General features: G+C 44.8%; 1 protein-coding gene across 7 annotated transcripts in view; it reads left to right on the forward strand.

The window, feature by feature from the left end:
• Positions 1 to 17700, forward strand: part of snx9b (sorting nexin 9b) — a 184136-nt gene that overhangs the window by 117218 nt on the left and 49218 nt on the right. For all 7 annotated transcript variants that reach the window (XR_011595029.1, XR_011595030.1, XM_070889694.1 and 4 more), the window contains exons 9-10: positions 5498 to 5615; positions 10007 to 10137. Coding sequence is in view for 5 of the 7 variants with exons in the window: in XM_070889694.1 (XP_070745795.1) it covers positions 5498 to 5615; positions 10007 to 10137 (249 nt within the window). In the remaining 2 variants the exon portion in view is untranslated. The remainder of the gene's footprint in view (positions 1 to 5497; positions 5616 to 10006; positions 10138 to 17700) is intronic.

Here is a 17700-nt window from a genome sequence, read left to right on the forward strand (position 1 = left end):
AAAGCATTTGGGCCAAATGGCGTATTTCTGTGCTGTAAGTTTACTATTTAAGTTTAGAAGCTCCTCTGATAACTGCACAACCCAGTAGAACAAAACCAGGAAGGTCCTAGATTCAATCCCCAGTCTGTGCTGAGTTAACTGCTCTTGATCTTTTTGCCTCTCCCTATCCCAATGAGACAGTCAGCCAGGGTTTCCACATTTATTTGCTATCCACAGCACAGGATTGGGCCCCCTGCAGTTGGAAGCCTGCTAATGAATGATAATTTGAGCGAGATTCTGGAAGACATTGTGCTTGTGGAACTGTAACTCAGTATAAGTTGGGTGGGGGCTGGGTGGGGTGGAGGTGGGCATTGGGGAGAAGAGAGGAAATGTGGCCTGAAATTGCGTCTATTTCTGATTCGGCACATTGTCTTTAGCCCCACCACAACCTCTGAACTCTGAACCAATTCCATTCCTCATCCACCCCTTGCTAATATCTTGGGCTGAACAGTAATCTTCACAGCTTGTTTGACCTAAAGCTGTACTTCCAGCCTCATACTATCACAAGACTGTCTAATTCCACCTATGTAACATGATCCAATGTACACCTATCTCAGCCCAAATGCATTTGTTGTTTCCATTGCAATGTCTCCTGACTGGCTTGCCATCTGTAAACTTCAGTGCATCAAAAGCTCTGGTACCTTTATCCTGCACTAAATCCTGCTGAACAATCATCTCCTGACCTCACTGACCTATGACATTGCCTCTTAGTACCCCAATATCTTGTTTAATACACAGTATCCACCATTTATAACGTCCTGTTTAAAACGGCAGTCGCTTATAGCAGCCAAAAAGCAAAAACCATTCACAATTTATATTAACGTCAATTTCAAAGTTGACCGTTATACGGTCTTAAGCCCTCTGTTTATTTCGCCCAGGTACAGCTGTATTCACTCACCAAATCAAACCTTGTTTACTGCACTGACAACAATGCTAAGTACCTGTAAATAGCTCCTCTTTAAAGCGGCTCTTGCACTGAAAGCAGCAGTAGAGCACGCGTAGACTACTATCAAAGTGCTGTCCCATTAGATCAGCTGTTGCGCTTGCACGAATGCGCCCTCTATAAAGGGGTGGGGACTGTAGTATCCTTGTATTTAAATCCTTCCATGACCTTGTCCCTCTCTACCTTGTAACCCCCTCTAGCATTACAACCCTTCCTCCCCCCCCCCCCCCCCCCCCCCCCCCAATTGCAATGAATGATCTGTTTTGCTGATTCCAACCATGTGCATTTCCGTCCCCTGCCCCCACCCTGGCTGCCGGACAGCCATGCCTTCAGAAGCTTAGGACCCACATACTAGAATCCACTTCCTAAACCCATCTGCCTCTCCACCTCCCTCTACTTCTTTATGACACTCCTTAAAACCCATGTCTTTCACTAAGCTTTTGTCACATTTCCCAATATCTCTTCCTTTGGCTTCGTTGGAATCCATTTTCATTTTCCATGCGCCTATGTGTGGCACATTTTCTACACAAAAGACGCTATGTAAATTCAAGTTGTTTTGTGTCTGACATCTGTCATATTAGTGTTCAAAAGTGTTGGATACCCTGTTTGTCATCTTGGCTTAATTATGGCACTCTCACCTCTGAGACACAGGTTGTAAGTTCAAGCCTCACTCCAATGTTTCTGTCGAGAAAGCAGGAATGGGGTACTGAAGTTGATGTTCAGCCATGAACTCATTGAATGGAGGTGCAGGCTAGAAGGGCCGAATGGCCTACTTCTGCACCTATTTTCTATGTTTCTAAGAAGTTGAGCATTTAATCTAGGCTAACATTTTGGTGCTGCAGTGAGGGAGTGTTGCAAGTTGCCAACTTTCAGAATCAATGTTAAACTGAAGTCCTGATTGCTTGTCCAGGTGGATGTGAACTGTTCCATAGCAGCAGTTGTTCCTGGTGTTCTGGTTAACATAAGAACATAAGAAATACGAACAGGAGTAGGCCATACAGCCCCTCGAGCCTGCTCCGCCATTCAATAAGATCATGGCTGATCTGATCATGGACTCAGCTCCACTTCACCACCCGCTCCCCATAACCACTTATCCCCTTATCGTTTAAGAAACTGTCCATTTCTGTCTTAAATTTATTCAATGTCCCAGCTTCCACAGCTCTCTGAGGCAGCAAATTCCACAGATTTGCAATCCTCAGAAGAAATTTCTCCTCATCTCCGTTTTAAATGGGTGGCCCCTTATTCTAAGATCATGCCCTCTAGTTCTAGTCTCCCCTATCAGTGGAAACATCCTCTCTGCATCCACCTGGTCAAGACCCCTCATAATCTTAATACGTTTCGATACGATCACCTCTCATACTTCTGAATTCCAATGAGTAGAGGCCCAACCTACTCAACCTTTCCTCATAAGTCAACCCCCTCATCCCCAGAATCAACCTAGTGAACCTTCTCTGAACTGTCTCCAAAGCAAGTATATCCTTTCGTAAATATGGAAACCAAAACTGCACACAGTATTCCAGGTGTGGCCTCACCAATACCCTTTAACTGCAGCAAGACTTCCCTGCTTTTATACTCCATCCCCTTTGCAATAAAGGCCAAGATACCATTGGCCTTCCTGATCACTTGCTGTACCTGCATACTATCCTTTTGTGTTTCATGCACAAGTACCCCCAGGTCCCGCTGTACTGCGGCACTTTGCAGTCTTTCTCCATTTAACTAATAACTTGCTCTTTGATTTTTTTTCTGCCAAAGTGCATGACCTCACCCTTTCCGACATTATACTCCATCTGCCAAATTTTTGCCCACTCACTTAGCCTGTCTATGTCCTTTTTGCAGATTTTTTGTGTCCTCCTCACACATTGCTTTTCCTCCCATCTTTGTATCGTCAGCAAGCTTGGCTACGTTACACTCAGTCCCATCTTCCAAGTCGTTAATATAGATTGTAAATAGTTGGGGTCCCATCTATTCCTTAAACAATACCACTAAAAACAGATTAATAAGTCAATAACTCGGTGTTTGTCGGACAGTGCTAGGTGCAAAATGGCTGTCACATTTGCCTACTAAACAATAGAGACTACACTTCAAAAGTAATTAATTGACTGTGAAGCGCTGTTGAATGTACTTAGGACGTAAAAGACACAATATTCCGTCACTAACATTTGGGGACTGGTGCCAAAGTTGGGAAAGCTATCCTACAAACTAACTATTTTTTAAGTATGACTTCAACCAACATCCAAGACTCCTCCATCACCATTCCTGGCTATGTCCTGTCCAACTGGCAGGATAGAACTATCAGAACTGGGGGCACAACGGTATACAGTTGGGTGGGAGAAGCCCTGGGAGTCCTCAACGTAGACTCTGGACTTCATGAGGTCTCCTGGCTTCAACAACAGCAACTTGTATTTATATAGTGCCTTTAATGTCGTAAAATGTCCCAAGGCAGTTCACAGGAGCGTTATCAAACGAAATTTGACACTGAGCCACATAAGGAGAAATTAGTGCAGATGGTGGAGCGATTAAAATCGGGAATGCTCAAGAGGCCAGAAATAGAGGAGTGCAGATATCTTCGAAGATTGTGGGGCTGGAGGAGATTACAGAGATAGGGAGGGGAGGCAAGCCCATACAGGGGTTTGAAAATAAGGATGAAAATTTTAAACTGAAGCGTTGCTTAACCAGGAGCCAATGTAGGCCAGGGGTGATGGGTGAATGGGACTTGGTGTGAGTTAGGAGACGGACAGCAGAGCTTTGGATGACCTTAAGTTTATAGAGGATAGGACATTGTTCTCAAGCTGGGCTTGTGGAAGGTGGTGAGAGAACCAACATGAGTGAATAACCTACTTGACCACGTCCGCACCAATCTACCTATCGCAGATGCATCTTTCCAAGACAGCATTGGTAGAAGTGACCTTGTGGGGACCAAGTTCTATCTTCATACTGAGGACACTCTCCATTGTGTCAAGTGGAGCTATCACTGTGATAAATGGGATAGATTAAGAACAGATTTAGTAACTCAAAACTGGGCATCCATGAGGTGCTGGTTGTAACACCCCAGAGGAACCATCGCCCTTACCAGTATAAATACTAATGATTTTGCATCTTTTGTGATTCGGTAGTATGACTTTCATCGAGAAGAATGTGACAGTTTTTGTTTAAAATGGAAACTCCAGTCCTAACCATAATAGTAAATGAGGTAAATGCAAATCACACGCAGTTTCCCAGCAGTAACTTGCATTTCTATAACGCTCATTGCGTATAGAAGAGACGTTTCACAGCACATTACAGGGCATTGAATAATGAATAGTCATTGAGTTGGGGAAGGGAAAGGGTTAAGAAGGGGCAAAAGCAATATCAAAAAGAGAAGTTTTGAAGCTTTTAGAGAGAAGTGACAAGATGGAAATCAACTAGTGTACAACATAGTGGCCTTTTCCTTAAGTATGGCAACAAAATGGTAGACGGAGTCTTCAGCTTCTGAAGAATTTTTTGTCTCATTACATGAGATGGTCCTTTAAAACTAGACAAAAAAGTCTTCAAAATGAACATGTCCTTATGTACTAGTTTACAAGTGCACCACAATCTGTCCATCTTTTGATATACAACCTGAAAGTTATAGCACTATCATAATAACTTTTGGTATAAGACCCAAGTCATTTTTAGGGAACTCTTTATAAATATATGCTGTGTGCACCAAAATATTTTCATTTATTGTCCTTCCTTATTCGATCTGCTTGTGTTGTGTTGTGTTGTGTTGTCACAAGCAAAACCCACTCAAAGCCCTTTGGCAAAGCCATTTTTGCATTAGCTGCTAAGAGGTGTGGGGTAGCATCCAAAGGTGACTTATCACATGCCAGATTCTTCCTCCTCTCACCTCCCCTTGTCGCTTGTTGGGGAAATGCCCAACTTCAGCTCTGTACCTTGGCCTGACAGACTAAACTGCCAAGAACTTACTGAGTAGGAAATTGATGGAATGAACCTCCAACTTGCTGTGTGTTGGAGACTGCAGTTTGTGCACTGAACTTGGAACCTGATAGCTGCTGCCACAAACTGTACATAGGAAGAGTTGCTTAGAAACTGTGAATAAGTTGTGCTGTTCACCAGTTCACAATTGACTGAGGAGTGTTAAGTACAGGCAAGAGTCTGAGTAACTTAACTTTTATTTACTTTCAATTGTTTAATAATCCAGTTAACATTTACTGAATGGTATTGGGTTTGTGTGTCCTTTTTCTTTTACAGTGTTACACAGATGAACAGTTTGTTTTGAGCTAAGAACATTGTAGTTCAGTCCTAAACTAGTTAAATCTAGTGCCATATATTTTTTTAAATGTCTGCTGATAGTGTAAGTAAATATTATTGATTCCTGATTTCGTGGATCATAATTACTGAAGATTTTATAATCAAACTTGCAAGGGGCTTCATATCAATGAAGAAGTTACCCTGTCTAATTTGGGTGCAGTTTTTTTTGTAATGCTTACAGAAATCTGGTTTGAACCTTTCTGATTTTGTGCTTCCTGTTTATAGAACACGAACCGATCAGTCAATCACAGATACAAGCATTTTGACTGGTTATATGAGCGTCTACTCATCAAGTTTGGTTCTGCCATTCCAATTCCTTCACTTCCTGACAAACAAGTTACAGGTAATTGGAAACATTTTGTCACATGCATTATGGTAGTGAGTTGTTTTGCAGTAATTTATGAGGCAAGACCTAACATTACTTTTTAACAATAATTCAAATTACTTCTAATGTAGGAGTACATGGAGAGCAACTGGAGGCATAGTATTACACAAATGTGCAAACCACTTTTTTTTTTTCAATTTTTCTCCTTGTCCCCAAAGTCTACTACTTCTGGTGCACATTTATGGGGGGGGGGGGGGGTTTAATTGATTGAGAAGTAGGAGACAGAAAGTAGGGATAAAAGGATCGTACTCTGATTGGCAGGATATGACAATTGGTGCTCCCCAGGTATCTGTCTGGCGTCCACTTTTCATTGCCTTCATGCAAGTCAATGTATATACACATACACATACACACACATGCACACATGTCTGGAGCAGGTGTTCAGCCTGGGGAAGTGAGAAGTCATCGACTTTGAATCGAAGAAAGACAAATTGGGTTGTTTTCTTAATAGCAAGAAATAAGGAACTGTGGAGGAGCAAAGGGATTTGAGTATCCATGTGCATAGATAATCAAAAGCTAGTGCATAGGTACAAAGGCAATCAAAAAAGCTAATGGAATGTTGGGCTTTATTTTAAGGGTGCTAGAATACAAGGGGGAGCAAGTTATGCTTCAGTTGTATAGAGCCTTGGCTAGACCCCATCTGGAGGACTGTGTTCAGTTTTGGACACTGCACCTCAATAAGGATTTATTGGGCTTGGAGGGGATTGAGCACAGATTGACCAGAATGATACCGGGCTTAAATTGTTAAATTTACGAGGACATATTATGTAAACTTGGCTTGTGTTTAGAAGGTTTAGGGGTGATCTAAATGAGGTGTTCAAAATGATAATGGGATTTGATAGAATGGATACAGAGAAACTATTTCCTCTGGTTGGAGAATCCAGAACAAGAAAGCATAATAAAATTACAGCTCGGACATTCAAATCAGGAAGTGAAATCAAGAAGCACCTTTTCACACGAAAGGTAGTAGAAATGTAGAACTTCCTTCCCCAAAAGGCTGTGGGTGCTAAGTCATTTGAAATATTTAAGACTGAGATCGCTAGATTTTTGTTAGCTACGGTAAATGGAGTTGAAGTACAGATCAGCCATGATCTAATAAAGTGGTGAAACAGGACTTAAAAGGCTCAATGGCCCACTCTTGGTCTTTCATTCGTATTTCAGAGGGAAAGAAAGCAAAATCAGATTGGGTGGATGGTTAATGTCAGGTCACTGTCATGTGCTTCTTAGTAGCTGGATCAAGCATGTCATTGATTGAAACCTGGAGAAGTTTGCCCACTGTCTCACCCACAGTACCTGTAGGGGTCCCACAGGAATAAAGTGATTGGCAAGGAAATAGATTATTGTGCTTTGTTTAATTTCAAAGAAACATCCTGACTGCTTGTGTATTTTCAGTGTTTCAGTTAATAACTCCATTTATATTTTTTTGATAACATCATTTGCCCAGGTCATCTCCACAAGAGGAACCTAATTAATCAAAAATGTGCTTTTTTGTTTGCCTTAATTTTTTAGTTAATTTTTGGTCTTTTGTTTTCAAATATTGACCATCGCACACACATGAATGCAAATGTGCTTTTGTTGGTAACTTTGAGCCCAATTTTGGCCATGACTTGCTCCACTTTTTTTGGAGTAAGTTGGTTTTTCTGGCGTAAGTTTTTAAAAAAAACATAATTTCCCCCAATAAACTTGCTCCAGAGTAACTCAGTTTGGTACAATTTTTTTTAGTTTTTTTTTCAAAAAGGGGTGTTCCCAGCCACTTGTGCCAGTTTTGGCCATTTATACCACTTTGACCAGCTAAAACTTACTCCAAATCGACTTGGGTCAGCATATGTGGCCAGCTCTGAAAAACATTGCGGGCAGCTAAGAATTCGGCGCAGGTTAGTACATTTAAAGCACCAAGACTTACAAAGCACTAAACAAAGCACAAAAAGTAATAAGCAATCAATCAATAACAAATAAAAAATAGAAGTCCCCCCCTCTCATCAAAACACCCTCTTTACCCCCCCCCCCCCCCCAATCAAAACTCTCTTCTAAACAAAGCACAACCATCAATAAATAAAAATAAAACTCAAGTCCTACCTCAGCCCGGGAAGTCAGCGGGCCAGCCGGCCTGTGCGGGGGGCAACCGGGTATGGATAGGGGCTGCGAGCATCAGGTCCTGCTCACAGCCTGCAGGACATGCTGGGAGGGCAAGGAGCATGCGCGCAGACTTCACTGTGCATGCACACAGCTGCCGGTAGTGTTTTCTGTGCTGGGCTGTTGCTCTGCCTCCCACTGCACTATGTACGCCATGCTGGGACATCGGAGACTCAGCAGACTCAGCAGAGATGGCAGGATGGCAGCACTTTTTTTTTTTTCGCCGCTGTTTCCAGCGCACAAAGTCGCCACATTTAGGGTAAGTGCGCTGAAAAAAGGGGTTGGGGAAAATTGGGCCCTTTGTAACAAGTTGCAATCTGTGATTACACTGAAGGAGCAATTTTTTTTTTTTTTTAAATGCTTCTAAAATGTGTGTAAGCCAATGTCCTCCCGTAAAGTTACCGAACTCTTGCATGCTATGTTTGGATAACTAAAACCATTTTATAAAGATTATTAGATTTATATAAAATTTTATTCAAATTCCTGTAATTTCCCATGGCTGGTGGGCAAGTCACTATATTTTAAATAAATGTGCCATAGCTCTTGTGATGTGTGAAGGCAACACCTGGTGTGGCACTAAGCCGGAGGGGAGTGTTAGAGGTTTGCTTGTAGCTGCAGAGCTGTACCCCAGTAAGAGTCATGAGAAGGGGAGAAAATGGGAGGAAAAATATTGCCCTTTTTTGTGCAACGAAATGGGTGCACTTGCTGGTGAATAAATTAACGATACATAGGAACAGAAGTAGGCCATTCAGCCCCTCGCTTAATGTTTGCCGAAGCTCAGTTCGGCATTTCTTTGTTCTTCCCTCTTTAATATTATGTAAACACTCAGATGGAGTCTGATTGTGTGGGAGAGGAGCAATGATATTTTTTTGTAAAATATATTTGGTGCCATGATGAGGGCTCTCATTGTTTTCAAAATGTAGAGAATTCTGGTGTGGGGTGATAATTCCACTTACTTGCCCCCAGTTGGCACTCGTGTGGGAACCATTAGGGAAATGTATTACACAATGCTCCCTATTACTGCCAGATAAAATAATTAGAAAATCTAATACTTAAGAATGCAGCCCCAGATATTTTGAATAATATTTTGGACATATCTGCTGCATAAACACACGATAATATATACTTCTGAATGGCTGCATGATTTCTCCAATTATGTGCTTCATTAACACTTGTAATACCATAGCAGCCCTATTATTTGCAGAAACCAGTTCCTCTTCCACTTATCCCCAATATTATTTCTGAAACATTTGAACACGTAGATTATCACAACAAGCGAGTCCTCAAAGGTAGTATGGACACATATCTGTTCAATTCATATTATGAATCTAGTGTCCACTTGCAATACTGAAAAATCATGGCCAAAAAGGACATATAAAAACTATCTACCATCTGCAAGACTCTGCTATAAAAAAATGTTAAATTCAACATTAATAGATTTATTTGGGGGAAAATATGTAAACACTTTAGTGCGACACTAAACTGTATAGACTAGAGGGTCCCAGCTTTAATCCCTGGTTTGAATTTGAGTTAGATGAGATCAGCTGGGCAGTAGTTGAGACCAATTTTATATTCCATCAGCCCTAATATTAGGAGGCAGAAAGAAAATCTGACCAGGTTACGATTTGATGAATTTATAGACAAGAAAATAAATCTGAGGTTCAGGCAATCACTTAAAACAAAAACAACTCTTCTATTCTTAGAATAGTGCTGTGGGATCTTTTAGGCCCACCTGAGGGGCTGACGTGACCTCGGTTTAACGTCTCATCTGAAAGACGGCACCTCTGACAGTGCAGCACTCTCTCAATACTGTTCACATCTCTGGAGTGAGATTACGTGATTAAATTGTGATCAGGTTCTGCTGAGCTTGAGTTTTAAAACTAAGAGGCTACAGGAAGAAACAAAGGCACAGGAGCTGGAGTTTTAAACATTTTAGGTTCTGGTGAATAATGGGTTTGGAAGAGGTCATGCAGTATTAAATACAAAAATTTGATTAATTTCTGCTGAAATATAATGCACTGAAGTAGAATTGTGAAGCTTGGGGAGTAATACAACACAACTTCTACCAAATAATCAGTGGGTTCATCCAGTTTAGTTCTATTCATGTGTAGGGAAAATTTAAAATTTTGTCATTTAGCACTTGCCTGTATTTTCTGAGCATTTATACTTTGAAATTTGACATCATTGAAATGTATTCACGATTTAATTTGATGAAGGTCGTTTTGAAGAGGAATTCATCAAGATGCGAATGGAGAGGTTGCAGGGCTGGATGAACAGAATGTGTCACCATCCAGTCGTTTCAGACAGTGAGGTCTTCCAGCTCTTCATCACTTACCGGGATGAAAAGGTAGGAAAAATAAGGCAACTAACTGAATAGTTAGCAATGAAAAGATGGCATCTTGTTAAAATAAAGATTTTTTTTTAATTGGTTAAAGGAATATTCCCAAAATTTTAATTATATTTTCTCCTTAGAACATAAGAATTAGGAGCAGGAGTAGGCCATATGGCCCCTTGAGCTTGCTGTGCCATTTGATAAGATCAAAGCTGATCTTCGACCTCAACTCTACTTTCCCGCCCAATCCCCCTATCCCTTGACTCCCCGAGAGTCCAGAAATCTTATCTATCTCAGCCTTGAATATATTCAACGATTAAGCATCCACAGCCCTTTGAGGCAGAGAATTCCAAAGAATCACAACCCACTCTGTCTTAAGTGTCTTATCTTGGGACTATGCCCCTAGTTCTAGACTCTCCAGCCAGGGGAAACAATCTCTTGGCATCTATCTGTCAAATTCCCTCAGAATCTTGTATGTTTCAGTGAGATCACCTCTCATTCTTCTAAACTCCAAAGAATATAGGCCCAATCTATTCCACCTCTCCTCATAGGACAACTCCATTATCCCTGGAATCAATCTAGTGAACCTCCGTTGCACTACCTCTAAGGCACATATATCCTTCCTTTAGATATGGAGACAAAAACTGTGCACAGTACAGCAGGTGTGGTCTCAGTGCTTAGTGGGCAGCACACTTGCCTCTAAGTCATAAGGATGTGGGTTCAAGTCCCACTGCAAGGATTTGAGCATATCTGTTATGTTTGTAACCTTCACACAACTGTAACCTTTATGTAACAACACTGTATGCTGTATACACCTGAGTGATGCACACCTTGACCACAGGGGGTGAACTTGTGGGAGACACTCCTCACCTGGTCATCCAGGCATATAAAGGGAGGTCCCACACAGGGTCAGCACTTCTTGGTCCTGGGAATAAAGGTTCAGGTCACGTAGTGACCTTGTCTGCAGTACATGCCTCGTGTGATTCTATAGTAAGGTGTAAGGATACTACATTTGGCGACGAGAAATGGGAATCAACGACCCACGAGTTTGGCCACTGGTAGCACAGAGGAACGGTACTTTGTTGGTGAGGACTGGGATGATTTTGTTGAGGCTCCAGCAGAGTTTTGTCATGAAGGTCTGGCTGGTAGAGAAAACGGTTGGCCAACGGAGGGCGCATCTACTGACCAGCTGTGGATCCAAGACGTGTGCGGTGATGAAAGACCTGCTCGCACCCGAGAAGCTGGCGGACAAGTCCTTTGAAGAGCTCAGCACTCTGATCGGTGAGCACCTCAAACCGGCGAACAGTAGACACATGGCCCGGCACCGGTTCTATACACACCGGCATCGGGAGGGACAAAGCATATCGGACTTCGTTGCGGACCTTCGGCGTTTGGCCAGCCTCTAAGTTCACAGACACCTGCAGGGGAGAGATGTTAAGGGATTTCTTCATTGAGGGCATTGGTCATGCCGGGATTTTCCGGAAGCTTATTGAGACCAAGGATTTGACTTTGAAAAGGGCAATGCTGATAGCTCAGACCTTCATGGCAGGGAAAGAGGAGACCAAGATAATTTACGTGTGCAGCCCTGGTTCCAACGTGGCGATGGACCAGGGAGTTCACATTGTAAACGAGACACAGAACCCTGCAGGCAGGCAAGGGCAATTCAACACCGCCCAGGCAGCAACAGGCTCTAGGGTGGGCCAGCAACAGAGACATTGGCAGTGGGATAGGCAATTCACGCCATCACAAGGGACAATGCGTCCCGGGATGGGACCATTGACATTCAGCAACAGAGTGCTCAGGAGTAATCAAAGAGACAATCAGAGAGGAATGCCTGTTAACAGTTGCTTTGTTCACAACAATCTCAGCTCATGCTGGAGGTGCGGTGGCAGACATGCTGCGAAAACCTGTAGGTTTCAACAATTTATCTGTAGAAACCGTAACTTCAGTGGACATCTGGCCAGAATGTGCAGAAAGCCCGTAGCGAGGCTAGTTTACGAGGCAGAGGAACCAGACGAGGGGTCTGCAAGGCAGGCTGATGCTTGGGGCAAAGCCTTGGACGCTGAAGTCCAGCGGGTTCATGTGGCAGATGTCCACAGCTCGTACACCAAAACGCCAACTATGATGATGAAAGTTCTATTAAATGGCATCCCGGTACGCATGGAACTGAACACGAGCCAGCCAGTCACTTATGAGTGTCCAACAATTTGAAAAGCTATGGCCACTCAAAGCTAACAGGCCCAAACTGGAACGCATTGACACGCAGCTGTGGACGTACACCAGAGAGATCATCCCAGTACTCGGCAGTGCAAACTTGGTGGCCACACACACTGGATTGGAGAACCGGCTGTCACTCTGGATTGTCCCGGGGAATGGTCCCGCTCTCGCTGGGAGGGGCTGGCTAGCCGAGATGAACTGGAATCGGGGGGGGGATGTGCACGCCATTTCATCTGTGGAGCGAAGTTCATGCTCACAGGTCCTACAGAAATTCAAGCCACTTTTTCAACCAGATGTCGAGACCTTTAAGGGCACCAAAGTAGTGATACGCATCACCCCGAACGCCAGACCAGTGCACCACAAAGCCAGAGCTGTGCCGTATGCGATGCATGAGAATTGAGAGTGAATTGGACAGGCTGCTAAGAGAGGGCATAATTTCGCCTGTTGAATTAAGTGACTGGGCAAGCCCCATCGTTCCTGTCCTTCAAGTGGATGGCTTGGTCAGGATTTGTGGCGACTACAAGGCCACCATCAACCGAGTGTCACTACAGGACCAATACCCGCTTCCGAGAGCGGAGGATCTTTTTGCCACGCTGGCAGGTGGCAAGCTGTTCACCAAGTTGGACCTTACTTCAGCCTACATGACTCAGGAACTGGCTGAAGAATCCAAGCTTCTGACCACCATCACTACGCACAAGGGGCTATTCATTTACAACAGGTGTCTGTTTGGCATTCGTTCAGCGGCCGCTATCTTCCAGAGGAACATGGAAAGCTTGATTAAATCCATCCCTGGAACAATCGTATTCCAAGATGACATCCTTATCACGGGTCGAGACACCGAGGAACACCTCCCCAACCTGGAGGAAGTGCTACGCCAACTGGACCGGGTAGGCTTGCGACTAAAGAAGTCCATGTGTGTGTTTTTGGCCCCAGAATCCAAAACTGAGGCGATCCGTCGTGCGCCCAGGCCCAGCAACACATCGGAGTTGCGATCATTTCTGCGATTATTGAACTACTTCAGGAACTTTCTGCCGAACTTAAGCACATTGTTGGAGCCGCTGCACGTGCTCCTGCGTAAGGGTTGTGTGGTTTTGGGGGACTGTCAAGAACGGGCTTTCAATCGGGCGTGGAATCTGCTTTGTTCTAACAAGCTGTTGACCTTGTACAACCCCTGTAAGAAACTGGTTTTAACGTGTGATGCATCATCCTATGGGGTTGGGTGCGTGTTGCAGCAGAGTAAAGATGAGGGCCAACTCCAACCTGTGCCTTATGCCTCCAGGTCGCCCTCCCAAGCAGAACGGGGATATGGGATGGTTGAAAAGGAAGCACTCATGTGTCTACGTGGTGAAAAAGATGCACCAGTACCTTTTCGGCAGAAGTTTAGAGTTAGAAACGGACCACAAACTGTTAACGTCCCTGTTGTCCGACAGCAAGGCTGTCAATGCCAATGCGTCAGCTCGCATACAGCGGTGGGCCCTCACGCTGGCTGCGTATGACTACACCATACGGCACCGGCCAGGCACCAAAAATTGCGCGGACGCGCTCAGCAGGCTTCTGCTGGCCACGACCGAGAGGGCAGCGAAGCAAAGCGCGGAGATGGTCATGGCCATTGAGGCTTTCGATACCGCAGGCTCCCCCATCACAACCCGCCAGATCAAAATCTGGACCAACAGAGATCCCTTCCTATCCCTGATAAAGAAATGTGTCCTGACTGGGGATTGGGTGCCCGCACACTGAGCGTGTCCCGAGGAGGTCAGGCCATTTCACAGACGGATGGACGAGCTCTACATCCAAGCCGACTGCCTGCTATGGGGCAGCCGGGTAGTCATGCCCCAGAAAGGAAGGGACGCATTCATCGGGGAACTCCACAGTGAGCACCCAGGCATCGTGCTAATGAAGGCCATTACCCGGTCACATGTATGGTGGCTGGGAATTGACTCAGACCTGGAACACTGGGTTCGCAGGTGCATGACGTGTGCCCAGCTGGGCAATGCCCCCAGGGAGGCCCCACTCAGCCCGTGGCCCTGGCCCACCAGGCCATGGTCACGTATCACATAGACTGCGCGGGCCCGTTCATGGGAAAAATGTTCCTGATTGTTGTCGATGCATAGTCGAAATGGATCGAGTGCAACGTATTGAATTCGTGCATGACATCCACCACCATGGAAAGTCTGCATATGGTCTTTGCGACCCACGGCTTGCCGGACATCCTGGTTAGCGATAATAGCCCGTGTTTCACTAGCTATGAATTCCAGGAGTTTATGTCGGTAATGGTATCAAACATGTCAGGACAGCACCATTCAAGCCGGCTTCCTATGGCCAGGCGGAACGTGCGCTTCAAATCATAAAACAGAGCATGCTCCGGATTCAAGGGCCCTCCCTTCAGTACCGCCTATCGCGCCTCCTTCTGGCCTATAGGTTCCGCCCGCATTCACTCACTGGAGTCGCGCCCGCGGAACTACTCGTGAAACGCACGCTTAAAACGCGGCTGTCCCTCATTCACCCAGACCTGTCAGACATTGTTGAGAGCAAGCGCCAGTCCCAAATCGAGTGCCATGATCGCAATTCAGTGGGGAGATGCATAGAAATTGATGACCCTGTATTTGTTCTCAGTCATGCTTTGGGACCCAAGTGGCTTGAGGGTACTGTAATTGGCAAAGAGGGGAATAGGGTTATAGTGGTCAGACTTAACAATGGGCAGACATGCCGAAAACATCTGGACCAAGTAAAGAAAAGGTTCAGCATGGACACTGAGGAACCTGAGGAAGATCATGAGATGTCACCCACACCACTGCCAGTGAACGAGCAAAAGGACATTCACCAGCATGCACAGTCCCTGCGGCCAACCTGGACAGGCCGGAATCGCCTCAGGCGACAGAGACGCATGCCAAGACCCAACCACCAGAGCCCCAACTGCAGCGCCAACTGCCTGAAAGACTCAACCTTTGACCCAAAGACGTTGGGGGGAGGTGATGTCATGTTTGTAACCTTCACATAACTAACCTTTATGTAACAACACTGTACACTGTATACACCTGAGTAATGCACACCTTGACCACAGGGGGTGAACTTGTGGGAGACACTTCTCACCTGGTCATCCAGGTATATAAAGAGGTCCCACGCAGGGTCAGCACTTCTTGGTCCTGTGAATAAAGGTTCAGGTCACATAGTGACCTAGTCTGCATTACGTGATTCTATAGTAAGGTGTAAGGACACTGCGATATCAATCTAGGTTGACACTCAAGTGTAGTGGTGAGGGAGTGCTTCATTGTCGGATGTGCTGTCTTTTGGATGAGGTGTTAAACTGATGCCCCGTCTGCGCTCTCAGGTGGAAGTAAAAGATCCCACTGCACTATCTCGAAGAGCAGGGGAGCTATCCCCAGTGTCCTAGCCAATTTTTATCCCTCAATCAACATAACAAAAACAGATTATCTGGTCATTATCACACTGCTGTTTATGGGAGCTTGCTGTGTGCAAATCGGCTGCCGCATTTCCCACATTACACAGTGACTACACTCCAAAAGTACTTCTTGGGCTGTAAAGTGCTTTGAGATGTCTGGTGGTCATGAAAGACGCTATATAAATGCCAGTCTTTCAAGTCTTTCTCACCAAAGCCCTGTACAATTGTAAAAAGACTTCCTCACTCTTATACTCCAACCCCCTTGCAATAAAGGTGAACATGCCATTTGCCTTCCTAATTGCTTGCTGTATCTGCATGCTAACTCTCTATTTCTTGTACAAGGGCACCTAAATCTCTGAACACAACATTTAATAGTTTCTCACCATTTAAAAAATATTCTGTTTTTCCATTTGTTATATATGTGGACTTGTATTTACTCTATACAGCCACCAGAGGGCTCATCCCCTGGAGTCCCAAGGGATCCCATAATCCCTTGGGAGCACAGGTATTTAAGGAGGCTTCACTGGTTGGAGAGGCACTTTGGAGACCTGCAATAAAAGACTACGGTCACACTTTACTTTGAGCTCAGTGTTCAGTATGACTCTTTCTCCATACACAACACTATTCTTCCTACCAAAGTGAATACCTCACATTTCCCCACATTATATTCCGTCTGCCACCTTATTGCCCATTTACTTAACCTGTCTATATCCCTTTGCAGGCTCTTTGTATCCTCCTCACAGCTTACTAGCTTTGTGTCGTCAGCGAACTTGGATACATTACACTCTGTCCCTTCATCTAAGTCATTAATATTGATTGTAAATAACTGAGGCGATGCACAGATCCTTGCGGCACCCCACTAGTTACAGCCTGCCAACCTGAAAATAAGCCATTTATCCCTACTCTGTTTTCTGTCCGTTAACCTATCCTCTATCCATGCTGATACATTATCCCCAACCCCATGAGCCCTTATCTTGCATAACACATTTTTTATGTGGTACAGGTACAGTGTCGAGAATCCGGAGTTCCGGAATGTTCCGGACTCTGGACCGATCGGTGGCAGGATCGTCCAAATCCGTAAAATGTTCTGGAATCCGGACCTGCTGACCTTGGGGCACCACAGCTGCCCGACCTTGGGCCTCGCATCTCCGCTGCTTGCTCGCCTCCACGCCGGCCCGCCCGAACACCACTTCAGCAGGGCCAGCCCGCCCACCCGACAGCAACCTCCTCGGCGGGGCCAGACGGCCCGAACAGCTCCTTGGCAGGAATCCCCCCCTGGCCCCTTTCTGACTTCCGAAATCCGGATGTTTCTGGATTTGTGACGTCAGAAAGCAAATTGAATGTCTGGAAAAGCCAGGAATTCAGAATGGCCTCGACCCTGAAGGTTCTGGATTTTAGGCGCTGCACCTGTACCTTATCGAATGCCTTTTTAGAAATCCTACTACATCCACTGGTTCCCCTTTATCTACCCTATTAGTTACATCCTCCAAAAACTCTTAATAAATTTGTCGAACACGATTTCTCTTTCATAAAACTATGTTGTCTCAGCCTACTCATTATGATTTCCTAAGTGCCCTGTTACCAATTCCTTAATAATGGATTCCAGCATTTTCTCGATGACTGATGTCAGGCTAAGTGGCGTGTAGTTCCCTGTTTACTCTTTCCCTCCTTTCTTGAGTGTCTTGCAGGTCTTATAATTTATAAATGATCTTCGATCAGTTATTTTATTGTTTTAATCAGCCAAAGGCAACTAGATGGTTGCAGCCATTACCCTACTCCCATGCTTGCTCACTTTTGGAGGGATGAGGTGAAAAAATAATTTGGAGGGAATTTAAACTCGACCCTGAGGTAAGGGAGTGCTGGACTTGATCCCCACATTGAGTCTTGTTTTACACTCTGGAGCTGGAATCTTCCCAGTGCTGCGAGTTTGAAGGCAGGCCTGCTGTCAAAATGGCTGTGAT

Source organism: Pristiophorus japonicus, chromosome 9 (assembly GCF_044704955.1).
Source record: "Pristiophorus japonicus isolate sPriJap1 chromosome 9, sPriJap1.hap1, whole genome shotgun sequence".
In the NCBI taxonomy this organism is placed as follows: domain Eukaryota; kingdom Metazoa; phylum Chordata; class Chondrichthyes; family Pristiophoridae; genus Pristiophorus; species Pristiophorus japonicus.